Source organism: Oncorhynchus kisutch, linkage group LG20 (genome assembly GCF_002021735.2).
Source record: "Oncorhynchus kisutch isolate 150728-3 linkage group LG20, Okis_V2, whole genome shotgun sequence".
In the NCBI taxonomy this organism is placed as follows: Eukaryota; Metazoa; Chordata; class Actinopteri; order Salmoniformes; family Salmonidae; genus Oncorhynchus; species Oncorhynchus kisutch.
The window spans coordinates 39,460,608-39,487,603 of record NC_034193.2 but is presented as its reverse complement, the minus strand read 5'-3'; the positions used below and the strand labels follow the sequence as shown (position 1 = coordinate 39,487,603).

Sequence of the window (26,996 nt, the reverse complement as noted above, 5' to 3'; positions counted from 1 at the left end):
TTATCTACCAAGAGAATTCTCTTCGATTATAATCACAGCCGTATATATCCCCCCCCAAGCAGACACATCGATGGCTCTGAACGAACTTTATTTAACTCTCTGCAAACTGGAAACGATTTATCCGGAGGCTGCATTCATTGTAGTTGGGGATTTTAACAAGGCTAATCTGAAAACAAGACTCCCTACATTTTATCAGCATATCGATTGCGCAACCAGGGGTGGAAAGACCTTGGATCATTGTTACTCTAACTTCCGCGACGCATATAAGGCCCTGCCCCGCCCCCCTTTCGGAAAAGCTGACCACGACTCCATTTTGTTGATCCCTGCCTACAGACAGAAACTAAAACAAGAGGCTCCCACGCTGAGGTCTGTCCAACGCTGGTCCGACCAAGCTGACTCCACACTCCAAGACTGCTTCCATCACGTGGACTGGGAGATGTTTCGTATTGCGTCAGATAACAACATTGACGAATACGCTGATTCGGTGTGCGAGTTCATTAGAACGTGCGTTGAAGATGTCGTTCCCATAGCAACGATTAAAACATTCCCTAACCAGAAACCGTGGATTGATGGCAGCATTCGTGTGAAACTGAAAGCGCGAACCACTGCTTTTAATCAGGGCAAGGTGTCTGGTAACATGACCGAATACAAACAGTGCAGCTATTCCCTCCGCAAGGCTATCAAACAAGCTAAGCGCCAGTACAGAGACAAAGTAGAATCTCAATTCAACGTCTCAGACACAAGAGGCATGTGGCAGGGTCTACAGTCAATCACGGACTACAGGAAGAAATCCAGCCTAGTCACGGACCAGGATGTCTTGCTCCCAGGCAGACTAAATAACTTTTTTGCCCGCTTTGAGGACAATACAGTGCCACTGACACGGCCTGCAACGAAAACATGCGGTCTCTCCTTCACTGCAGCCGAGGTGAGTAAGACATTTAAACGTGTTAACCCTCGCAAGGCTGCAGGCCCAGACGGCATCCCCAGCCGCGCCCTCAGAGCATGCGCAGACCAGCTGGCCGGTGTGTTTACGGACATATTCAATCAATCCCTATACCAGTCTGCTGTTCCCACATGCTTCAAGAGGGCCACCATTGTTCCTGTTCCCAAGAAAGCTAAGGTAACTGAGCTAAACGACTACCGCCCCGTAGCACTCACATCCGTCATCATGAAGTGCTTTGAGAGACTAGGACCATATCACCTCCACCCTGCCTGACACCCTAGACCCACTCCAATTTGCTTACCGCCCAAATAGGTCCACAGACGATGCAATCTCAACCACACTGCACACTGCCCTAACCCATCTGGACAAGAGGAATACCTATGTGAGAATGCTGTTCATCGACTACAGCTCGGCATTCAACACCATAGTACCCTCCAAGCTCGTCATCAAGCTCGAGACCCTGGGTCTCGACTCCGCCCTGTGCAACTGGGTACTGGACTTCCTGACGGGCCGCCCCCAGGTGGTGAGGGTAGGCAACAACATCTCCTCCCCGCTGATCCTCAACACTGGGGCCCCACAAGGGTGCGTTCTGAGCCCTCTCCTGTACTCCCTGTTCACCCACGACTGCGTGGCCACGCACGCCTCCAACTCAATCATCAAGTTTGCGGACGACACAACAGTGGTAGGCTTGATTACCAACAACGACGAGACGGCCTACAGGGAGGAGGTGAGGGCCCTCAGAGTGTGGTGTCAGGAAAATAACCTCACACTCAACGTCAACAAAACTAAGGAGATGATTGTGGAATTCAGGAAACAGCAGAGGGAACACCCCCCTATCCACATCGATGGAACAGTAGTGGAGAGGGTAGCAAGTTTTAAGTTCCTCGGCATACACAACACAGACAAACTGAATTGGTCCACTCACACAGACAGCATCGTGAAGAAGGCGCAGCAGCGCCTCTTCAACCTCAGGAGGCTGAAGAAATTCGGCTTGTCACCAAAAGCACTCACAAACTTCTACAGATGCACAATCGAGAGCATCCTGGCGGGCTGTATCACCGCCTGGTATGGCAACTGCACCGCCCTCAACCTTAAGGCTCTCCAGAGGGTAGTGAGGTCTGCACAACGCATCACCGGGGGCAAACTACCTGCCCTCCAGGACACCTACACCACCCGATGCTACAGGAAGGCCATAAAGATCATCAAGGACATCAACCACCCGAGCCACTGCCTGTTCACCCCGCTGTCATCCAGAAGGCGAGGTCAGTACAGGTGCATCAAAGCTGGGACCGAGAGACTGAAAAACAGCTTCTATCTCAAGGCCATCAGACTGTTAAACAGCCACCACTAACATTGAGTGGCTGCTGCCAACACACTGTCAATGACACTGACTCAACTCCAGCCACTTTAATAATGGAATTGATGGAAAATTATGGAAATATATCACTAGCCACTTTAAACAATGCTACCTTATATAATGTTACTTACCCTACATTATTCATCTCATATGCATACGTATATACTGTACTCTATATCATCGACTGCATCCTTATGTAATACATGTATCACTAGCCACTTTAACTATGCCACTTTGTTTACATACTCATCTCATATGTTATACTGTACTCGATATCATCTACTGTATCTTGCCTATGCTGCTCTGTACCATCACTCATTCATATATCCTTATGTACATATTCTTTATCCCCTTACACTGTGTATAAGACAGTAGTTTTTTGGAATTGTTAGTTAGATTACTTGTTCGTTATTACTGCATTGTCGGAACTAGAAGCACAAGCATTTCACTACACTCGCATTAACATCTGCTAACCATGTGTATGTGACAAATAAAATTTGATTTGATTTGATTTGGGATAGCCGCTAGCTAGCTGCGAGATCCAGGTATGAATGTCCAGAGTTAGCGGTTGAAATCCAGGGACATGGGGAGAAAAATAGGTCCGGTATGTTCCGGTCCGAGCCGCGCCGTACAAAACTGGCGATAGATTTTCGAGCTAAAGGATAGCTGATGACCACAAACCGTGGTTAGCTGAATACTAACGATTAGCCAGTAAAGAAGCTAACTAGCTTCTGATTAGCTTCTGAATGTGGCAATGTATCGTGAGATTTTGAGTGAAAACCTCCTTCCATCAGCAAGGGCATTGAAGATGAAACGTGGCTGGGTCTTTCAGCATGACAATGATCCCAAACACACCGCCCGGGCAACGAAGGAGTGACTTCGTAAGAAGCATTTCAAGGTCCTTGAGTGGCCTAGCCAGTCTCCAGGTCTCAACCCCATAGAAAATCTTTGGAGGGAGTTGAATGTCCGTGTTGCCCAGCAACAGCCCCAAAACATCACTGCTCTAGAGGAGATCTGCATGGAGGAATGGGCCAAAATACCAGCAACAGTGTGTGAAAACCTTGTGAAGACTTACAGAAAACGTTTGACCTCTGTCATTGCCAACAAAGGGTATATAACAAAGTATTGAGATAAACTTTTGTTATTGACCAAATACTTATTTTCCACCACAATAAGCAAATAAATTCACAAAAAATCCTACAATGTGATTTTCTGGATTTTTTCCCTCATTTTGTCTGTCATAGTTGAAGTGTACCTCTTTTTAAGTGGGAGAACATGCACAATTGGTGGCTGACTAAATACTTTTTTTTCCCCACTATAAGATGTAAGGGAGTTCCACTCATGGTTCGGTATAATACTATATGTTTCCTGGGGACTGTGAAAAGACCCCTGGGTGGGGGGGGGGGGGGGGGGGGGGGGTCTGTCAGTGCTGTATGTAAGTTGACTATGCAAACAATTTTGAATTTCCAACACGTTCATGTTTCTTATAAAAACAAGTGATGCCGTCAGTCCTTCCTTAACTCTCAGCCAAGAGAGACTGGCATGCATAGTATTAATATTAGCCCTTTGATTACAATGAAGAGCAAGATGTGCCACTTTTATTTTTTTGCAACACTTGGCCATAATTTTTTTATAATTTTTTTAATTTATTTTTTTGACAATAAAGATAAGCTAAAATTGGTGCCTGCAGGACCTGCTTTGTGTGGTGTCAAAAAAGCAGGGTATCTCTTTGTGACAGACCTCTCCCCATTTCTTTCAAACATTGACTATATGTTTTGACCATGACAGTTAAGGTAACACCAATTAATTTAGTCCTAATTTGTTCAACAGCCACACCATTCATTACCAGATTCAGCTGATGTCTAGAACTTGATTTGTACCAAATACAATGCTCTTAGTTTTAGAGATGTTCAGGATCAGTTTACTACTGGCCACCCATTCCAAAACAGACTGCAACTCTTAAGGGTTTTGGCGACTTCATTGGCTATGGTATCTGATGCGTATATGGTTGAATCATCAGAATACATGGGCACATGCTTTGTTTAATGCAAGTGGCAAGTCATTGGTACAAATAGAAAAGAGTAGAGGGCCTAGAGAACTGCACTGCAGTACATAGGATTCAACTCTGAGGAGAACCCCAGTTTTCACAGTGACAGTGGCCTACAGGTCAAGTTTTTGGTCTCCAACAGCCTGACCACAGACCCAATCTCTTGGCTCCAAAGTCAGAGCCGCTGACCGGTGCAAGGCCGAAGTCCTCTGGGAGTGCATCCTGTGTGCCGACCCCAGAAACGCCTCTGCAATCAGGATGATCCTGAAGAAGGTTGGTTGTCAAGGCTCATCTCAGAAGGCTGTCAGGCCCCAAGTTGACCAAGCAGGCCTTGCAGTGTCCAGACCTGTCCCAGAGTGCTGTGGAGGCCAGTGCCAATGCCAGTCAGGTTTCTGGGTACCTTTGCTGCCCCCTGACATGGGAGCGGATAGTCATTCCGTCAATCAGGAAGTGAGCCAGCTCAAGAGACCTCAACTGTCATCCCCCGAGCTAAATATATGCAGCATGTGGAGGCCGGTGTCTGCGTACCTTTCCTGGAAGCGGCTGAGGGATATTCTCAATCAGGAACTGAGAAAGTCCAAGAGGCCTAAACTGAAGCAGCAGCTAGAGGCCTGCTGATATGTCAGAAGGGGTTTGGCAGCAGGGGCTACAAAGAGCATATAGCCAGAGTGAAGGAGGAGACCCCAGATTGCAAGAAAAAGGAGGAAGCATAGTCACTGATATTCACTCATTCATATGCCCACATCAGGGTTGGGGTCAATTCCATTTCAATTCAGTCAAATCAGAAAGTAAGCTGAAATCCCAGTTTCCATTAAAACAATTGATTTAAAATGAGGCATTGAGGAATATTGGAACAGGAAGTGGAAAGTCAGTTTACTAAATTGAGAGAATTTAAAAGGAATTGACTCCAACCCTGGCACACTTATACAAAGACACACACACACACACACACACACACACACAAGAATGCCTCTTGATGATTGCTGCATCATAGATATTTTCTTAAATATTTTAACAAGTTAACATCTGTCAGTAAAGCCTGCACTGTACATCAAACTGACCAGGCCCTGATAGGAATATATAGGGTGGTACAATACTACCTCTGAATGTAGTAACTACATGTGTAAAACAGGTAAATGTAGTTTCATTTCAATCAAAAAGCAAATACATCACACACAAAAAGAGATGATGAAATGCTCCTCATCCATTCAAATGGATTGTTAAAGACTATTTGACATCAAGTCAGCAGGTGGCAGTGTCTTCGAATGAAAAAGAAAGTAACAAAAAAATAAGGCAATTACAAGCAATGGGCTATATGTTTCTAGTACCTTTATATTTTCTCTCCTTTGTTATTAATTTGCTTAACTAGTTCATCTGGTTTGGAAAAAGAAAATGGCGACCTGCCATTGCAACACTACAATATGTTGCCCACATATTATATAGTTATTTTGCAACCGTTTGCAATTGTTCTCAATCTGTTACTTAACTTGGAACAAAATGTGGGTTGAAGGGGAACATAGGCAACACTTTTCAGCTGTTCAATATATTGGCATGACGCTCTACTCAACAGTGTTGTTGTTTACATTTCAATATTCAGCGGACTTTCTTATCCAGAGCGATTCACAGGAGTAATTATGGTTAAGTGTCTTGCTCAAGCGCTCATCGACAGATATTTCACCCAGACGGCTCGGGGATTCGAAGCAGCAATCTTTAGGTTACCGGCCCAACGCGCTTAACATCTAGGCTACCTGCCGCTGTAGTTGCTGTAGCTTGGTAAATTATTTAAAACTGTTTAACCACCAGTATGTTGTTGGACAAACATTACAGAATTATTTGTTATATATAATGATCTGTAATTCTGCACCCAAAATCCTCACTCATAAATTGCTTAAATATGTGGTTATCAATTCATGAAAAAACAAGGTTCAGTTTGTTTGGTGAAAGACTGCGAGTAAAGGCAAAGGGACTTAAATCTACTTTTTCATGGTTATGTTATCTAGTATATCTAGAAGAGAGAAGGTTAAACCGTCCGGACAGATGCATGATTGTGAAGAATGGAAAGCGGTATGTGAGGCAGGCAATCCCGCGCAAGTGTCCCATGCATATTTCTCCGCCTTCTCCAACTCCACCCTCCCTTTATATGGGCTTTTACTACCGCGGATTCATTCCGTTATTGTGCGCCCTGAGGTGTACACCGCATCGGAACCGCTTTGGCAAACTGTGTAGGCAAGCCTATAGGTCAAAACTAATAAAAGTTCTGGGCATAGACGTATTTAAATATGGATCTCCATCAACGAGGTTGGTTAGGATGGGCAACTATTTTTGCCATTGCGTTATCAGTGAACGGTTTGAGCAAACGCGACATGTTTGATTATGGAGAGCAAGCTGGAGACCAACTGTTGGAGCAAGGGACCGACCAAACTCAACAACTTATTTTGAATCAGTCAATGTTCTTCTTCGATGGCACATATGACACTGTTTATGTGAGTAGAATGATGTTTTATGCACATGCGCAAATAGTAGCTTAATTATGCACGAGAATAGCTGCAAAATATATCAATGGAAAAGATGCACAGCCATCAATTATGATATTCACATGCACGTTGACTGTTCCCCTTCCTATGGATTCATTGTGACTGGCGATTTTATCCATGAAAGATAGAATGTAATTGTTTTGTTAGCTATGTTCTCAATTAGTTAACCACCTCATGCATATGCCACATATCACATAATTGAAAATCTGTTCACAAAGTAAAGTACTCTTTGATGATAATCAATTAGCATAAATTGCTCAAATGCCATGAATTGGGGTGATGAAAGGCCATGTGGAATGTTGCTGGGAGGGTTTGGAATGTCAGTCAATTCTTTATGTGACTGATAAGGCTATCAACACACACCTTCATAAACTTGGCTCTGTGCCTCCTTATACTGTAGAATATCACATACCAACAAATCATGTGATGATGATTGATAGAGAATGATACATTCATTGATCCACATATGCATTTAGTTTAGAATGTTTTAGATCATCCCAAGCACCTGAAAGTTGCCCAAAATGTCACATTGGCAATTGTTACCCCTGTTATCCCCAAATCTCTCTCTCTCTCTCTCTCTCTCATGTATCTACTGCATTATATATTAAATCCCCCTATAGCAATGGATCCCAGATGGTGTAGTGTAAGGCTTAATTAACCCAAACAATGACTAGTCTGTTTGTTAAAAAGCGCTGAGCCCCATTGTTGTGAATTGACAAAACATTAACCCCACAAGGCCCAGGTAAGCTCATCCCTGTGCCCCATAAGAAAGCTTTGTCTGTGACGTGACCCGCCTTTTGTTGGATCAAAAAACAGACGACACAGAGAACTGATGAGTTCCCCACACAGCAGGCCTATTGTGTGATTTATCTCCAAAGAGGCAGTCAATCTCTTTTGTGTTCACACAGCAAAGACCTTGGAAGGTGTCAGCGACTCAGCCTTGCTAAAATACTCCAAACCAGAAGGTGGCAGTAGTGTTGTTTGGCAATGCATATCCGTGTGTATTGCTTATGGCCTAGATTCGAAGCTACTGTATCGTCGCTAATGTTGCTATTTTGTAGAAAGTCCTTGTTGATACTATGTTGTTATTGTCTAATACTGTTCTGTACATTGTCATGTATTTGTACATTTTATGTGGCCCCAGGAAGAGTAGCTGATGCATTTGCAGTAGCTAATGGGGATCCTAATTAACTCAACTAAATACTAGTCAGATGGGACAGCTAGATAACTACAGTACCTTGCAAGGTGATGAAGAAACTATTTAATTCACTCTCCATAATTCTATACTGCCAGTGTCAGTCCATAGCAAAATGTTTAGGTGGCTAGCTAGTACAACATAGCTAGCTAGCTAAGGACACTGCACTAACTTGGCAGCTAACACAGACAGCTGTTTCATGGAAACTAGCTAATCCATTGTGATTTAATTATAAGGTCAATACTAGCTACAGTGGTTAGCAAGCTTGGAGGAAGTATTTAGTGTTGTATGCATTGCGTCTATGCGCTTAGCTAGCCTACATTGCATATGAAGTGCGACTGGCTCATCCCTGGATATACTGAGAAAATGCCCTATTTTTCATATTTTTGTTGGCTCCCCCACGTGGGGGTTCATGCTCTTTGATTGGCTCAAAGTCAAGTTGTTGGCCACTGACAAATATTGCGATTCTACAAGTATAATCTGTAGGTTCGTCGCTACCGGGTCAGCACGCAGCAGGTACCGCTTTTGTTCTAGCAAGAGAAGGAACGGCCTCCCACTTTGATATGTAGGCCTACCTATCGGCAGTCTATCGGCAGTTAGATTCTCAGTGTGTTTCATGCTGTATGCGAGCTCAAATCCAATTGATAGCCAATCCTGATGCTTATCATATTGACTTGACTTGATTCGACTGAAGATGATTTTTCTCTACCCTAAATAAAAAAATGTGTGCAGTGTTTGTCATTGTTTAGGGATATTAGCAGGGAATTTGTCTCTGCATTTCAAGTTTTTTTTGTCATTACATAGCTAAGTCAGTTAACATTCTGTCATTTGGGACCATTCAACTGCTCAGATTGTTCTTCTATGCAAATATCCTTCTAAACCAAGAGATTCCAACACGCTTGTGGTTGTTCTCACTTCTCACCACATCTATCTCTTTTGTTTTTGTTGACTTAAACTCCCCTAAAATGACATATTCCATACAAACTTTATTCCATACAAACATATTCCATACAAACATATTCCATACAAACTTTATTCCATACAAACATATTCCATACAAACATATTCCATACAAACTTTATTCCATACAAACATATTCCATACAAACATATTCCATACAAACATATTCCATACAAACATATTCCATACAAACTTTATTCCATACAAACATATTCCATACAAACATATTCCATACAAACATATTCCATACAAACATATTCCATACAAAGTTTCCTGAAAAAAGGCTGCATTTATCTGTCCAGAACAGCTTCCTCCCCTCCCAATGAGTGACATCCTGGAATTTAGAAATATTCCCAGTGCTATTTGAACCCCTTCCAACCAGATTAGCCAGATAATATACCACCCACTAATTGCAGAACGACACAAAGGGCTGGATGCAATCAGAGCAACATTGTACTTAAATGGAATTGCAGAAGGGAAAAATCACATTGATCACATTTTTCATTAAATCTTACTGTTCATTTTACATTTACATTTTAGTCTTAAAAAATATGTATTTATAGATTTTCAAATATGAGAACAAGAACAGTACAACCCCAACCCCTCCCTCCCTCCCTCCCTCCCTCCCTCCCTCCCTCCCTCCCTCCCTCCCTCCCTCCCTCCCTCCCTCCCTCCCTCCCTCCCTCCCTCCCTCCCTCCCTCCCTCCCTCCCTCCCTCCCTCCCTCCCTCCCTCCATCCCACCAAGGCATCACACAAGGATATACACTGCTCAAAAAAATAAAGGGAACACTTAAACAACACAATGTAACTCCAAGTCAATCACACTTCTGTGAAATCAAACTGTCCACTTAGGAAGCAACACTGATTGACAATAAATTTCACATGCTGTTGTGCAAATGGAATAGACAACAGGTGGAAATTATAGGCATTTAGCAAGACACCCCCAATAAAGGAGTGGTTCTGCAGGTGGGGACCACAGACCACTTCTCCGTTCCTATGCTTCCTGGCTGATGTTTTGGTCACTTTTGAATGCTGGCGTTGCTTTCACTTTAGTGGTAGCATGAGACGGAGTCTACAACCCACACAAGTGGCTCAGGTAGTGCAGCTCATCCAGGATGGCACATCAATGCGAGATGTGGCAAGAAGGTTTGCTGTGTCTGTCAGCGTAGTGTCCAGAGCATGGAGGCGCTACCAGGAGACAGGCCAGTACATCAGGAGACGTGGAGGAGGCCGTAGGAGGGCAACAACCTAGCAGCAGGACTGCTACCTCCGCCTTTGTGCAAGGAGGAGCAGGAGGAGCACTGCCAGAGCCCTGCAAAATGACCTCCAGCAGGCCACAAATGTGCATGTGTCTGCTCAAACGACTCCATGAGGGTGGTATGAGGGTCCGACGCCCACAGGTGGGGGTTGTGCTTACAGCCTAACACCGTGCAGGACGTTTTTCATTTGCCAGAGAACACCAAGATTGGCAAATTCGCCACTGGCGCCCTGTGCTCTTTATAGATGAAAGCAGGTTCACACTGAGCACATGTGACTGACGTGACAGCCTGGAGACGCCGTGGAGAACGTTCTGGTGCCTGCAACATCCTCCAGCATCACCGGTTTGGCGGTGGGTCAGTGATGGTGTGGGGTGGCATTTCTTTGGGGGGCCGCACAGTCCTCCATGTGCTCGCCAGAGGTAGCCTGACTGCCATTAGGTACTGAGATGAGATCCTCAGACCCCTTGTGAGACCATATGCTGGTGTGGTTGGCCCTGGGTTGGCCCTGGGTTCCTCCTACTGCAAGACAATGCTAGACCTCATGTGGCTGGAGTGTGTCAGCAGTTCCTGCAAGAGGAAGGCATTGATGCTATGGACTGGCCCGCCCTTCCCCAGACCTGAATCCAATTGAGCACATCTGGGACATCATGTCTCGCTCCATCCACCAACTCCACGTTGCACCACAGACTGTCCAGGAGTTGGCGGATGCTTTAGTCCAGGTCTGGGAGGAGATCCCTCAGGAGACCATCCGCCACCTCATCAGCAGCATGCCCAGGCATTGTAGGGAGGTCATACAGGCACGTTGAGGCCACATACACTACTGAGCCTCATTTTGACTTGTTTTAAGGACATTGCATCAAAGTTGGATCAGCCTGTAGTGTGGTTTTCCACTTTAATTTTGAGTGTGACTCCAAATCCAGACCTCCATGGGTTGATAAATTTGATTTCCATTGATAATTTTTGTGTGATTTTGTTGTCAGCACATTCAACTATGTAAAGAAAAAAGTATTTAATAAGAATATTTAATTCATTCAGATCTAGGATGTGTTCTTTTAGTGTTCCCTTTATTTTTTTGAGCAGTGTACTATTAAAGTAAATGAAATAGGACAGAAAAAAACTGAAAAACCGTAATAGAAATAAAAACTATGGAAAAAGTTCAATAAAAATTCTTATCAGTACAAATGGCCACTAGAACAGACATGACTGGAGGAAAAGTCCATATTATGGTAAGAACAGCTCAGATAAGAATAGAGAAACGACAGTCCATCATTACTTTAAGACATGAAGGTCAGTCAATCCGGAACATTTCAAGAACTTTGAAAGGTTCTTCAAGTGCAGTCGCAAAAACCATCAAGCGCTATGTTGAATGAAACTGGCTCTCATGAGGACCGCCTCAGGAATGGAAGACCCAGAGTTACCTTTGCTGCAGAGGATAAGTTCAGTAGAGTTACCAGCCCCAGAAATTGCAGGCCAAATAAATGCTTCACAGAGTTCAAGTAATAGACCCATCTCAACATCAACTGTTCAGAGGAGACTGTGTGACTCAGGCCTTCATGGTCGAATTGCTGCAAATTATCCACTACTAAAGGACACCAATAATAAGAAGAGACTTGCTTGGGCCAAGGAACACTTGCAATGGACATTAGATCGGTGGAAATCTATCCTTTGGTCTGCTGAGTCCAAATTTGAGATTTTTGGTTCTAACCTGTGTTGGTGAACGGATGATCTCTGCATGTGTATTTTCCACTGTAAAACATGGAGGAGGAGGTGTTATGGTGTGGGGGTGCTTTGCTGGTGACACTGTTTGTGATGTATTTAAAATTCAAGGCACTCTTAAACAGTATGGCTACCATAGCATTCTGCAGCGATACGCCATCCCATCTGGCTTGGACTTAGTGGGACTATCATTTGTTTTTCAACAGGACAATGACCCAATACACCTCCAGGCTGTGTAAGGTATATTTTACCAAGAAGGAGAGGGATGGAGTGCTGCATCAGATGACCTGGCCTCCACAATCCCCCGACCTCAACAAAATTGAGATGGTTTGGGATGAGTCGGACCGCAGAGTGAAGGAAAAGCAGCCAACAAGAGCTCAGCATATGTGGGAACTACTTCAAGACTGTTGGAAAAGCATTCCAGGTGAAGCTGGTTTTAGAGAATGCCAAGAGTGTGCAAAGCTGTCATCAAGGCAAAGGGTGGCTCTTTGAAGAATATCAAATATAAAACATATTTTGATTTGTTTAACACTTTTTTGGGTTACTACATGATTCCATGTGTTATTTCATAGTTTTGACATCTTCACTATTATTCTACAATGTAGAAAACAGTAAAACAAATAAAGAAAAACCCTTTGAAAGAGTAGGTGTGTGTATATATATATTGCATGTTTTTTTCTTTTCAGTTTTGATGTCATTTCTTTCTAAACCACCCACAAAAATCCCAAAATGTTTCAAAGCACGACAGCAAATGGAAGAAGAAAAACTTTTGCAAATGTTGTCTGGTCATTGGTGTGAGTTTGTTTAAGATATATCAGAGTGTCGTTTTCCTGCTGCCCTTCACCGTCTCGTTGTGTTGCGTGTCATCTATAAGCTTAAGCAACGGGTTCTAAAGTCTGCTTTCCTTCCACCAATCTCTGCTCCCACACCCCTTGTGCATGTGGGATTTCCCCTTCACTCTCAATCACGGTCTGTTGAGCTTCAGCAGATGCCGAGAGCTACCCCTACCTCCATCCTTCACTCCCTCTTTCCCTCTCCCCCTCGTCTGGTGTGCAGGTCGAGGCTGTGTTGCTCTAGTCAGTGCCTTTCCAGCAGTCCCAGCAGCTGTCTATGAAATTGCCCCCGACACACTCACATAAACACACACTTCCGGGAGGGAATGTTTAGAGGTTGGCAGAGGGGTAGAGGGTGGATGTGTGTGTGTGAGTTGGGGTTCAGGGAGTTGAATTCTTTCAGTGCTCTGTAAGAGTGGGAGAAGAGTGGGTTTGTCCATTAGTGTGTTTGTTCAGGAAGAAGAAAAAAATATTTTGGTTTTGTGACTTGTTATATTCTGGATGTTAAAGTGCATTGAGATGGTCAATGTTGATTCTCTAACTCAGTGATCTTCTGACGAACTACATAATGTTATCTTTAGAAAAAATGTACAGTTCTGTAACATACAGATCATACTGAACACTGAGTGTACAAAACATTAAGAACACCTTCCTAATATTGAGTTGCACCCCCCACCTTTTGCCCTCAGATCAGCCTCAATTCATCAGGGCGTGGACTCTATAGGGTGTCAAAAGCGTTCCACAGGGATGCTGGCCCAAGTTGACTCCAATGATTCCCACAGTTGTTGATACACAGCAGAGTTGCCAGTTCTTGACACAAACTGGTGCGCCTGGCACCTACTACCATACCCCGTTCAAAGGCATTTACATTTTTTGTGTTGCCGATTCACCCTCTGAATGGCACACATACAGTCGAGGCCAAAAGTTTTGAGAATGACACAAATATTAATTTTCACAAAGTCTGCTGCCTCAGTTTGTATGATGGCAATTTGCACATACTCCAGAATGTTATGAAGAGTGATCAAGTGAATTGCAATTCATTGCAAAGTCCCTCTTTGCCATGCAAATGAACTGAATCCCCCAAAAACATTTGAACTGAATTGCAGCCCTGCCACAAAAGGACCAGCTGACATCCTGTCAGTGATTCTCTCGTTAACACAGGTGTGAGTGTTGACGAGGACAAGGCTGGAGATCACTCTGTCATGATGATTGAGTTTGAATAACAGACTGGAAGCTTCAAAAGGAGAGTGGTGCTTGGAATCATTGTTCTTCCTCTGTCATCCATGGTTACCTGCAAGGAAACACGTGCCATCATCATTGCTTTGCACAAAAAGGACTTCACAGGCAAGGATATTGCTGCCAGTAAGATTGCACCTAAATCAACCATTTATCGGATCATCAAGAACTTCAAGGAGAGCGGTTCAATTGTTGTGAAGAAGGCTCCAGGGCGCCCAAGAAAGTCCAGCAAGTGCCAGAACCGTCTCCTAAAGTTTATTCAGCTGCGGGATCGGGGCACCACCGATACAGAGCTTGCTCAGGAATGGCAGCAGGCACGTGTGAGTGCATCTGCACTCACAGTGAGGCGAAGTCTTTTGGAGAATGGCGTCAAGAAGGGCAGCAAAGAAGCCACTTCTCCAGGAAAAACATCAGGGACAGACTGATATTCTTCAAAAGATACAGGGATTGGACTGCTGAGGACTAGGGTAAAGTAATTTTCTCTGATGAAACCCCTTTCCTATTGTTTGGGGCATCCGGAGAAGACATGATGAGCGCTACCATCAGTCCTGTGTCATGCCAACAGTAAAGTATCCTGAGACCATTCATGTGTGGGGTTGCTTCTCAGCCAAGGGAGTGGGCTCACTCACAATTTTGCCTAAGAACATAGCCATGGTATGAATGGTACCAACACATCCTCCGAGAGCAACTTCTCCCAACCATCCAGGAACAGTTTGGTGACAAACAATTATTTGGACATAAATGGACATAAATGATGGACATTATCGAACAAAACAAGCATTTTTTTGTGGAACTGTGATTCCTGGGAGTGCATTCTGATGAAGATCATCAAAGGTAAGTGAATATTTATAATTCTATTTATGAATAATGTTGACTACCCAACATGGTGGATATTTCTCTGGCTGGTTTGGGCTCTGAGCGCCGTTCTCAGATTATGCTTTTTCCGTAATGTATTGTGTAACATAAAGTCCTATGAGTGTCATCTCATGAAGATCATCAAAGGTTAGTGATTCATTTTATCTCTATTTGTGCTTTTTGTGATTCCTCTCTTTGGCTGGAAAAATGGCTGAGTTTCTCTGTCACACTCAAATTAAAGTGGAAAACCACACTACAGGCTGATCCAACTTTGGTGTAATGTCCTTAAAACAAGTCAAAATGAGGCTCAGTAGTGTGTGTGGCCTCCATGTGCCTGTATGACCTCCCTACAATGCCTGGGCATGCTCCTGATGAGGTGGCGGATAGTCTCCTGCGGGATCTCCTCCCAGACCTGGACTAAAGCATCCGCCAACTCCTGGACAACGTGGCGTTGGTGGATGGAGCGAGACATAATGTCCCAGATGTGCTCAATTCAATTCAGTTCTGGGGAACGGGCGGGCCAGTCCATAGCATCAATGCCTTCCTCTTGCAGGAACTGCTGACACACTCCAGCCACATGGGGTCTAGCATTGTCTTGCATTAGGAGGAACCCAGGGCCAACCGCACCAGCATATGGTCTCACAAGGGGTCTGAGGATCTCATCTCGGTACCTAATGGCAGTCAGGATACCTCTGGCGAGCACATGGAGGGCTGTGCCCAAAGAAATGCCACCCCACACCATGACTGACCCACCGCCAAACCGGTCATGCTGGAGGATGTTGCAGGCAGCAGAACGTTCTCCACGGCGTCTCCAGACTGTCACGTCTGTCACATGTGCTCAGTGTGAACCTGCTTTCATCTGTGAAGAGCACAGGGTGCCAGTGGCGAATTTGCCAATCTTGGTGTTCTCTGGCAAATGAAAAAATTGTCCTGCACGGTGTTGGGCTGTAAGCACAACCCCCACCTGTGGACGTCGGGCCCTCATACCACCCTCATGGAGTCTGTTTCTGACCGTTTGAGCAGACACATGCACATTTGTGGCCTGCTGGAGGTCATTTTGCAGGGCTCTGGCAGTGCTCCTCCTGCTCCTCCTTGCACAAAGGCGGAGGTAGCGGTCCTGCTGCTAGGTTGTGGGTTGTAGACTCCGTCTCATGCTACCACTAGAGTGAAGGCACCGACAGCATTCAGAAGTGACCAAAACATCAGCCAGGAAGCATAGTAACTGAGAAGTGGTCTGTGGTCCACATCTGCAGAACCACTCCTTTATTGGGGGTGTCTTGCTAATTGCCTATAATTTCCACCTGTTGTCTATTCCATTTGCACAACAGCATGTGAAATGTATTGTCAATCAGTGTTGCTTCCTAAGTGGACAGTTTGATTTCACAGAAGTGTGATTGACTTGGAGTTACATTGTGTTGTTTAAGTGTTCCCTTTATTTTTTTGAGCAGTGTATAACAGGCTTTTAAAATGCAATGTTGGTGCACAATGTCTACTTAAAATATCAAAGGCACTCTTTTTGTGGAATGACCCAGGTAAAGCCTTTTTCAGTTGGAATCTTAAGGATGTATCCATGAACAATGCCATTATTAGACTAACACGTCTGGAAAGTTGGACAGGAGGCAAGACTGCTTGATTCGTCTCACTTTCTCTCTCTTTATCTAAAAAGCAAGTGCTTGGTTCGTCTTCTCACTCCCCCCCCCCCCTCTCTCTCTCTCTCTGTATCAGCTTTTCTTGCCCCTCAACTGATAACTATGATCCCAGGCATCTGTATGATGTAACCAATATGAGGTTCCTACCTCTCAGGAAAGCGTTCTCAAAGATAACTTTACAGCATTCATAGCATAACTTTACAGCCTTGAACATCACAGGACTCTCTTGGGTCCGCTTTTCCAGACCCAGAGTAAACCTATATTCCTGGACTAAAAAGCCATTTTTTTAAGGCCAACAATCCAGATTAAGACTGTCAGATTCTCCGTTGAGCAGGCATTCAAAATCCAGGAGTGGCTTAATTTTGGTTTGTGGAAAGGGTCTCCTAAAATGATATTGGTAATGCCTACGTGCTGCTTTGGCTTTAGAAGGGCTTCCTCTCTTATCAACCCCTGGAGGACTTTAGGACAAATTCTGATAGCCCCTGACTTGTCACAATGCAGCCAAGTGACTCCTGCACTACAAGTATTTTCTTCAAGTCAAATACCTGCTGTGAGGGAGGCTATTCACCCAGATGCTTTTGTCATTAATGCGTTCCTTTGGGTGAGTTGTCGTTTAGAGAAAGGGGCCAAGGGCTGAGTGTGAGAGCCTGAACCAGATGTAGTACTGTAGTCTAGATTCTCCTTTGGTCCAAACCAAAGTCTATTGCCAGCTAATAATAATAATAGATGGTATTTAGCAGACAGTTTTATTCAACAGTAGTTGTTATCCGCCCGTTTTCTCCAGATAAAAACAAAAACGAATTCACAAGTAATTCCAGCTAGAACTGCGATCAAGTATTCAAAATCTGTCAAGAACTATGTGTTGTTTGCTTGCACCTGCCATGTGCACTTTGGAGACATCAATTGGTTCCATTGTGTCAGTCAAGCTCAGTCAAGCACAGATAAAGGATTTGGAAGATTTTTAAAGGACAGCTAAACTATTTGAAAGATTTCAAATTCTATTTGAACTATTTGCCTTTAGGCTAAACACAGTGGATATAAATACATGAGACTTGTCAGATGTGAATTCAGGCGTATTGCTTTGTTGGAAAAAAATATTTCTGGGTAATTCTCTAAGAGCATTGCACACCTGGATTGTACAATATTTTCTACACGTTATTTTTTTTAATTCTTCAAGCTCTGTCAAGTTGGTTGTTGATCATTGTTAGACAGACATTTTCAAGTCTTGCCAAAGATTTTCAAACTGATTTAAGTCAAAACAGTAACTAGGCCTCTCAGGAAAATTCAATGTTGTCTTTTTTAAGCAACTCCAGTGTAGATTTGGCCTTGTGTTTTAGGTTATTGTCCTGCTGAAAGGAGAATTTGTCTCGTGAAGTCTGTTGGAAAGCAGACTGAACCAGGTTTTCCTCTAGGATTTTGCCTTTGCTTAGCTCTATTCTGTTTATTTTTTATCCCAAAACAAATCCCTAGTCCTTGCAGATGACAAGTGTACCCGTAACATGATGCAGCCACCACCATTCTTGAAAATATGAAGAGTGGTACACAGGGATGTGTTGTATTGGATTTGCCCCAAACATAACGTTTCTTATTCAGGATATAAAGATGCAAAAGATCTTATTGGAAACAGGATGCACATTTTGGAATATTTTTATTGTGTACAGGCTTCCTTCTTTTCAATCTGTCATTTAGGTTAGTGTTGTGGAACAACTACAGTACAATGATGTTGATCCATTCTCAGTTTTCTCCTATCACAGCCATTAAACTCTAACTGTTTTAAAGTCAACATTGGCCTTGTGGTGAAATCCCTGAGCAGTTTCCTTCGTCTCCGGCAACTGAGTTAAGAAGGACGCCTGTATCTTTGTTATGTATTGATACACCAGCCAAAGTGTAATTAATAACTTCACCATGCTTAAAGGGATATTCAGTGTTTGCTTTTTTTTAACCCATCTACCAACAGGTGCCCTTCTTTGCAAGGCATTGGAAAACCTCCTTGGTCTTTGTGGTTGAATCTGTGTTTGAAATTCACTGCTTGACTGAGGGACCATACAGATAATTGTATGTGTGGGGTACAGAGATAAGGTAGTCTTTAAAAAATCATGTTAAACAGTATTATTTTACACAGTGAGTCCATGCAACTTATTATTGTAACGGTTTTCTTCTGTGGACGAAGGATCGGACCAAAGCGCAGCGTGGCTAGAGTTCAACATGTTTAATAAAGACCATAAACGTGAACACTACAAAATACCAAAACAACAAATGTGAAAAAACCAAAACAGTCCTATCTGGTGCATAGACACAAAGACAGAAGACAGGAAACAACCACCCACAAAACCCAACACTAAACAGGCTACCTAAATGTGGTTCCCAATCAGAGACAATGACTAACACCTGCCTCTGAGTGAGAACCATATCAGGCCAAACATAGAAATGGAAAAACTAGACACACAACATAGAATGCCCACTCAGCTCACGTCCTGACCAACACTAAAACAAAGAAAACACAAAAGAACTATGGTCAAAATGGGACAATTATGTGACTTGTTAAGCTCATTTTTACTCCTGAACTTATTTAGGTTTGCTATAACAAAGGGGTTGAATACTTATTGACTCAAGATATTTCAGGTATAATTTTTTATTAATTTGTAAAAATCAATTAAAACATAATTCCACTTTGACATTATGGAGTATTGTGTGTAGGCCAGTAACACAAACTGTATTTTAAATACAGGTTGTAACACAACTGTAAAAAGTCAAGGGTTGTGAATATTTTCTGAAGACACTGTACTACAGTAATTTCCGCAAATACTACATTATAATACAGTCTGCAAAAACACAACATTAATTACTATAGCATATAAAAAATATATACTATAGTTAACTGTAAATATTATAGTATACGACAATAAATACTACAGTATTTACTGTTTTTGCAGTTCAAATCAATAGTAAGAAGGTGTCCCTAATGTTTGGTATACTCAGTGTATCACAATACAATATAGGTCAATGACTCATATCCATATTTCACAGTATAGGAGGAAATTCCCAAGCACTGACCTTAGACCAGTTTTTCTTCTCTGTTCTTTATTATGATTTGACTACACTACAGTGCGTTCAGAACGTATATAGACCCCTTGAATTTTCCACATTACAACCTTATTCTAAATCTTTTTTTCCCCCTCATCAATTTATAAACAATTCCTCATAATGACAAAACAAAAACTGTTTTTTTTGCCAATGTATAAAAAAACAACTGAAATATCACATTTTTTAAGTATTCAGACTCTTTACTCAGTACTTTGTTGAAGCACCTTTGGCAGCGATTACAGCCTCGAGTCTTCTTGGGTATGTTGCTACAAGCTTGGCACACCTGTATTTGGGGAGTTTCTCCCATTCCTCTCTGCAGATCCGCTCAAGCTCTGTCAGGTTGGATGGGGAGCATTGCTGCACAGCTATTTTCAGGTCTCTCCAGAGATGTTTGATCGGGTTCAAGTCCGGGCTCCGGCTGGGCCCCTCAAGGACATTCAGAGACTTGTCCCGAAGCCACTCCTGCATTGTCTTGGCTGTGTGCTTAGGGTTGTTGTCCTGTTGGAAGGTGAACCTTCGCCGCAGTCTGAGATCCTGAGCGCTCCGGAGCAGGTTTTCATCAAGGATCTCTCTGTACTTTTCTCTGTTCATCTTTCCCTCGATCTTAACTAGTTGCTCAGTCCTTGCCGCTGAAAAACATCCCCACAACATGATGCTGGTTTAATCCAGACATGACGCTTGGCATTCAGGCCAAAGAGTTCAATCTTGGTTTCATCAGACCAGAGGATATTGTTTCTTGTGGTCTGAGAGTCCTTTAGGTGCCTTTTGGCAAACTCCAAGTGGACTGTCATGTGTATTTTACTGAGGAGTGACTTCCATCTGGCCACTCTACCATAAAGGCCTGATTGGTGGAGTGCTGCAGAGATCGTTGTCCTTCTGAAAGTTTCTCCCATCTCCACAGAGGAACTCTGGAGCTCTGTTAAGAGTGATCATCGGGTTCTTGGTCACCTCCCTGACCAAGGCCCTTCTTTCCTGATGGCTCAGTTTGGCCAGGCGGCCAGCTCTTGGTAGTTCCAAACTTCTTCCATTTAAGAATGATGGAGGCCACTGTGTTCTTGGGGACTTTCAATGCTGCAAACATTTTTTCCCCAGATCTGTGCCTCGACACAACCCTGTCACAGAGCTCTACGGACAATTCCTTCAACCTCATGGCTTGGTTTTTGCTCTGATGTATTGTCAACTGTGGGACCTTATATAGACAGGTGTGTGCCTTTCCACATCACGTCCAATTAATTTAATTTACCACAGGTGGACTCCAAGTGGTAGAAACATCTCAAGGTTGATCAATGAAAACAGGATGCACCTGAGCTGAATTTCGAGTCTCATAGCAAAAGGTCTGAATCCTTTTGTAAATAAGGTATTTCTGTTTTATGTTTTTATACGTTTGCAAACATTTTCAAAAAATCTGTTTTCGCTTCATCAATAAGGGGTATTGTTTGTAGATTGATGAGGTAATGTTTTTATTCAATCAATTTTAGATTAAGGCTGTAATGTATCAAAATGTGGGAAAAAAGTATGTGGACAACCCTTCAAATTGGAGGATTTGGCTATTTCAGCCACACCCGTTGCTGACAGGTGTATAAAATCGAGCACAGACCAATGCAATCTCTATAGACAAACATCGGCAGTACATTGTCCTTACTGAAGAGCTCAGTGATTTTCAACGTGGCACAAGTCAGTTCGTAAAAATTCTGCCAGAGCTGCCCCGGTCAACTGTAAGTGTTGTTATTGTGAAGTGGAAATTAAGTGATAGGCTACACAAGCTCACAGAGAGGGACTGTCGAGTGATGAAGCATGTAGAGCGTAAAAATCGATTGTCTTCAGTCGCAACACTTCTCTACCAAGTTCCAAACTGCCTCTGGAAGCAACGTCAGCACAATCACTGTTAGTTGGACACTTCATGAAATGGGTTTCCATGGCCAAGCAGCCAGACACAAACCTTAGATCACCATGCACAATGCCAAGCCTTGGCTGGAGTGGTGTAAAGCCGTTATTGGGAGTCTGGACCAGTGGAAATGCATTCTCTGGAGTAATGAATAACGCTTCCCCATCTGGCAGTCCAATGGATGATTCTGAGTTTCATGGATGCCAGGAGAACGCTACCTGCCCGATGGCACCAAAATGTAAAGTTTGGTGGAGGAGGAATAATGGTCTGGGGCTGTTTTTCATGGATCGGGCTAGGCCCCTTAGTTCCAGTGAAGGCATACGTTTAGAATGTTACAGCATACAATGACATTCTAAACGATTCTGTGCTTCCAACTTTGTGGTAGCACTTTCCTGTTTCAGCATGACAATGCCCTCGTGCACAAAGCAAGGTCCATACAGAAATGGTTTGTTGAGATCGGTGTGGGAGAACTTGACTGGCCTGCAACGAGACCTGACCTCAACAGCATTGAACACCTTCGGGATGAATTGGAATGCCGACTGTGAGCCAGGCCTAATCGCCCAATATCAGTACCCGACCTCACTAATGCTCTTGTGACTGACTGGAAACTGCAGCAATGTTCCAACATCTAGTAGAAAGCCTTCCCCTAAGAGTGGATTCTGTTATATCAGCAAAGGGGGGACCAACTCCATATTAATGCCTATGATTTTGGAATGAGATGTTCAACAATCAGGTGTCCACATACTTTTGGTCATGTAGTGTATAAATAAAGCAGTCAGGCCTTGTCCAGGTTGAACTGTTCCTAGATCAGTAGGGGAACCATATCATATTTAGAAGGTCTGCTCTAGAATATACTGATCTTAGATCAGTAAGGGGAACCTCAGACATCTTTCACAATAGGGGGAGAGAAATACCCCATGTTCCCTGGGGGGATGGGGGGAGGCCTTAACTAATGTGAAGGAGGGGTCATGGCATGTTAAGATTTACAACTATTTTCACGAGGACCCTGACCGTGCAGTAAATCTGGATATTTACTTTGCAGCAGGATAGGGTTCTCTTAAAATTCCTAAGATTTAAATTCTAGTTGAAGTCATCATGATAAAATTAACTTTCTGAACCCCACAGCCGGTCATTCCCAGCAGTTTTGGGGTAAAAAGTGACAGGATCTCCAATTGTATCATGGACATTGACAATTGTTACCTCAACCACACTGTGGTTCAAAAATATCATTATCCAAAAACCTATTTGAACTCTAGGCTATATTTAAATTTGGCGTTATGAGAAAATGTTGAATTTGCAGAAAATTCTGCAGAGAAATGTGCATCCATGTCTTTGCTGATAATAACACATTTGTGATCATCCAATCCCAGATCAACACCAATGGCTTTCTGTCAGTAGAAGAACCTCAGGTGGAGTCTGAGTACCTGGGAAAGATGCCTGCCAGCTTCAGAATGATAGCGGTTTTCCTCGGAGATCTGGACAACAGCGACGGAGTGGGGAAGGTGTACTACCGACAGGATAGCAGACCCTCCATTCTTCTCCGGACCACTGACCACATCAACCAGGCATTCCCTCAGGACGATGAGATCAAGCCCACCCACGCCTTAATCATCACATGGGAGAACGTGGCGGCCCACGGCGTGCCTGGTCGAGGAGATGGGCTGGACAGAAAGGTAAGGACGACCCTCATCGCTTGGCCTAGATAGGGTCATATTCATTTTGTGTCTTTTAAAATATGTCATTGGATATACTGAACAGTTGATAAACTTGTTTTAATGCCACATTGATATGGACAGCACTTGAAATTATAATTTGAGACCAGATTTTCTATCCACCTAATATGAAGTTGCCTAAAACCCATACATTGTACAATGTTGTTACAGGTATGGAGGTACATTATAATTAGAGTGATGTTACTCATGGTTGCATAATCTTTCCAACTGTGTTACCTGCAGTTTTGCAGTTTTTGTGGTGGACTACATAGATTTTTTTTGTTACATATTTAGTTCACTCTACCAAGCCAAACTCAAAGGTAGTACACTAAAGAAGTAATAGGGTGCTAGGACTCAGTTTCCCTCTATCTTTTCTTTTTACCATGTAGAGAAACACGTTCCAGCTGGTGGTGGCGTCCATGGCGTCCGCCTCCTACGCCATCTTGTTCTACCCCAGGGAGGGGCTGCAGTACATCTCCACGCCTGTGGCGGGCCAGAGCGAGCTAGTCCACACCGGCTTCGTCAAGGGCCGGGTCAAGGGCTGGTTCAACTGGAGCAGCAGCCCGGGGCCCTACTACCGCATTGCCACCGACAACGAGACGTCCATCAGACAGCTCTCTGAGTAAGTTGATTGGTTGGTGGGTGGGCTGGTTGGTGGGTTCGTTGGGGTGGTTGATTGGTTGGTTGATTGGTTGGATTTCTATAGTGTGCTTCCAGATGCTCCAAGAACTTTACATAGGCTTAGTAAGTGTTGTTCATAGAAAACTTGGTTAGGTTTCTGTCATTATGTTTTGACCTGGTATTTGCATAGTTACATTGCATTATGGTAATTATGTAATGATTACAATAACCTGACATATGCATAAAGCTTCTTCATAGAGGCAGGTCTCATAATGATCCATTCGGTCTTCCGCTAGGGAGACAAACTCAGGCAGGCGTGGTGTGTGGGTGTATGAGATCGGCACCTCCCCGATCTTCTACTCCATTACCCCAGGCCAGGTCACCAACCTGTCCCCAGAGGAGGGCATGGCAGGTGGGCAGATGGAGTCCGTGCCAGAGTTTCCACTCAGAAACACTGGAGAACAACAGGAGATTGAATTCCCTCCCTATGAGCACGAGGAGGAAGAGGAGACACCTGAACAAGAGCTGCCCCCAACTGTCCACCCGGTCCAGTACCAGCCCAGATACCCTGTTGTCCCTGAGCCACCCCAGCCCAGCTACTCTGAGCCGCCCCAGCCCAGCTACTCTGAGCCGACCCAGCCCAGCTACCCTGAGCCGACCCAGCCCAGCTACCCTGAGCCGACCCAGCCCAGCTACCTTGAGCCGACCGAGCCCAGATACCCTGAGCCGAACCAGCCCAGATACCCTGAGCCGGTCCAGCCCAGTTACCTTGAGCCTGTCCAGCCGGCCCAGCCGCAGCCACCACGCTATGAGCCTCAAACCCCACAGGTGGTGGTCGTGGATGAAGATGATGACCTTGATGTTGACGGTAAGCCATGAAAGAAACAACAATTGAATCTGTGTCTGAAAATTGTGACCGGGAATAGAATATTAGTCAAGATTGCCATGACAGAAACATTGGTTTAGAATAGTTTATTAGGATCCCCATTAGATACTGCACATGCAGCAGCTACTCTTCCTGGGGTCCACATAAAACATACAAATACATGACAAAGTACCGAACAGTTATAGACAAGAACAACAGCACTCCTTTTACTGTGGAGTGGCTTCCGTCTGGCCGCTCTACCATAAAGGCCTGATTGGTGGAGTGCTGCAGAGATGGTTGTCATTCTGGAAGGTTCTCCCATCTCCACAGAGGAACGCTGGAGCTCTGTCAGAGTGACCATCGGGTTCTTGGTCACCTCCCTTACCAAGGCCCTTCTCCCCCGATTGCTCAGTTTGGCCGGGCGGCCAGCTCTAGGAAGAGTCTTGGTTCCAAACTTCTTCCATTTAAGAATGATGGAGGCCACTGTGTTATTGGGGAACTTCAATGCTGCAGAATTGTTTTGTACTCTTCCCCAGATATGTGCCTCGACACAATACTGTCTTGGAGCTCTACGGACATTTCCGTCGACCTCATGGCTTGGTTTTTGCTGGGTCGGCTCAGGGTAGCTGGGCTGTGTGTCTTTCCAAATCATATCCCATCAATTGAATTTACCACAGGTGGGCTCCAGTCAAGTTTTAGAAACCTCTCAAGGATGATCAACAGAAACAGGATGCACCTGAGCTCAATTTCGAGTCTCATAGCAAAGGGTCTGAATACTTGTGTAAATAAGGTATTTCCGTTTGAAGTGTATGTAAATAGATTATACAATTAGTTTGGCATTTTCAACACACACGTTTCTTAAAAAGACAAGAAGAGAAGAAGCCAATTTCTCATCAACCAAATCAAATCAAACTTTATTTGTCACATGCGCCAAATACATCAAGTGTAGACCTTACCGTGAAATGCTTACTTGCAAGCCCTTAACCAAACAGTGCAGTTCAAGAAGAGTTAAGAAAATATTTACCAAATAAACTAAAGTAAAAAATGATAAAAAGTAACACAATAACATAACAATAACGAGGCTATATACAGGGGGTACTGGTACCGAGTCAGTGTGCAGGTTAGTTGAGGTAATTTGTAGGTAGGGGTGAAGTGACTTTGCATAAATAATGAACAGTGAGTAGCAGCAGTGTACAAAATAAATGGGGGGGGGGTCAATGTAATAGTCCAGTGGCCATTTGATTAATTGTTTAGCAGTCTTATGGCTTGGGGGTAGAAGCTGTTAAGGAACCTTTTGGTCCTAGACTTGGCACTCCGGTAGCGCTTGCCATGCAGTAGCAGATAAAACAGTCTATGAGTTGGGTAACTGGAGTCTCTGATAATTTTATGGGCTTTCCTCTGACACCATCTATTTTATGCACTACCTTCCAAAAGTTTGGGGTCACTTAGAAATGTCTTTGTTTTTGAAAGAGAAGCTAATTTTTCGTCCATTAAAATAACATCAATTGATCAGAAATACAGTGTAGACATTGATAATGTTGTAAATGACTATTGTAGCTGGATTTTTTAAATGAAATATCTACATAGATATACATTGGCCCATTATCATCAACCATCACTCTGTGTTCCAATGGCATGTTGTGTTAGCTAATCCACATTTATCACATTAAAAGACTAATTGATCATTAGAAAAACCTTTTGCAATTATGTAGCACAGCTAAAAACAGTTGTTCTGATTAAAGAAGCACTAAAACTGGCCTTCTTTAGACTAGTTGAGTATCTAGAGCATCAGCGTTTGTGGGTTTGATTAGAGGCTGAAAATGGCCAGAAACAAAGAACTTTCTTCTGAAACTCGTCAATCTATTCTTGTTATGACAAAAGAAGGCTATTACATGCGAGAAATTGCCAAGAAACTGAAGATCTCGTACAATGCTGTGTACTACTCCCTTCACAGAACAGCGCATACTGACTCTCACCAGAATAGAAAGAGGAGTGGGAGGCCCCAATGCACAACTGAGCAAGAGGACAAGTACATTAGAGTATCTAGTTTGAGAAACAGACGCTTCACAAGTTCTCAATTGGTAGCTTCATTAAATAATACCCGCAAAACACCAGACTCAACGTCAACAGTGACGAGGCGACTCCGAGATGCTGGCATTCTAAGTGATCCCGAACTTTAGAATGGTAGTGTAGGTCGTGGATTGCTGGAAGCTTGGCCCCAGTGATGTACTGGGCCGTACGCAC

The 26,996-nt window shown here is 43.7% G+C and overlaps 1 protein-coding gene across 1 annotated transcript in view; it reads left to right on the top strand.

Annotated features, from left to right (window-relative positions):
* The first annotated feature begins 6,531 nt into the window (after positions 1 to 6,531).
* The window catches only part of LOC109865856 (nidogen-1), a 75,596-nt gene continuing 55,131 nt past the window's right edge, over positions 6,532 to 26,996 (top strand). Inside the window, exons 1-4 of the mRNA XM_020454334.2 lie at positions 6,532 to 6,830; positions 22,925 to 23,227; positions 23,656 to 23,888; positions 24,184 to 24,755. Of these exons, the coding sequence (XP_020309923.1) occupies positions 6,627 to 6,830; positions 22,925 to 23,227; positions 23,656 to 23,888; positions 24,184 to 24,755 (1,312 nt within the window). The 5' untranslated portion in view covers positions 6,532 to 6,626. The remainder of the gene's footprint in view (positions 6,831 to 22,924; positions 23,228 to 23,655; positions 23,889 to 24,183; positions 24,756 to 26,996) is intronic.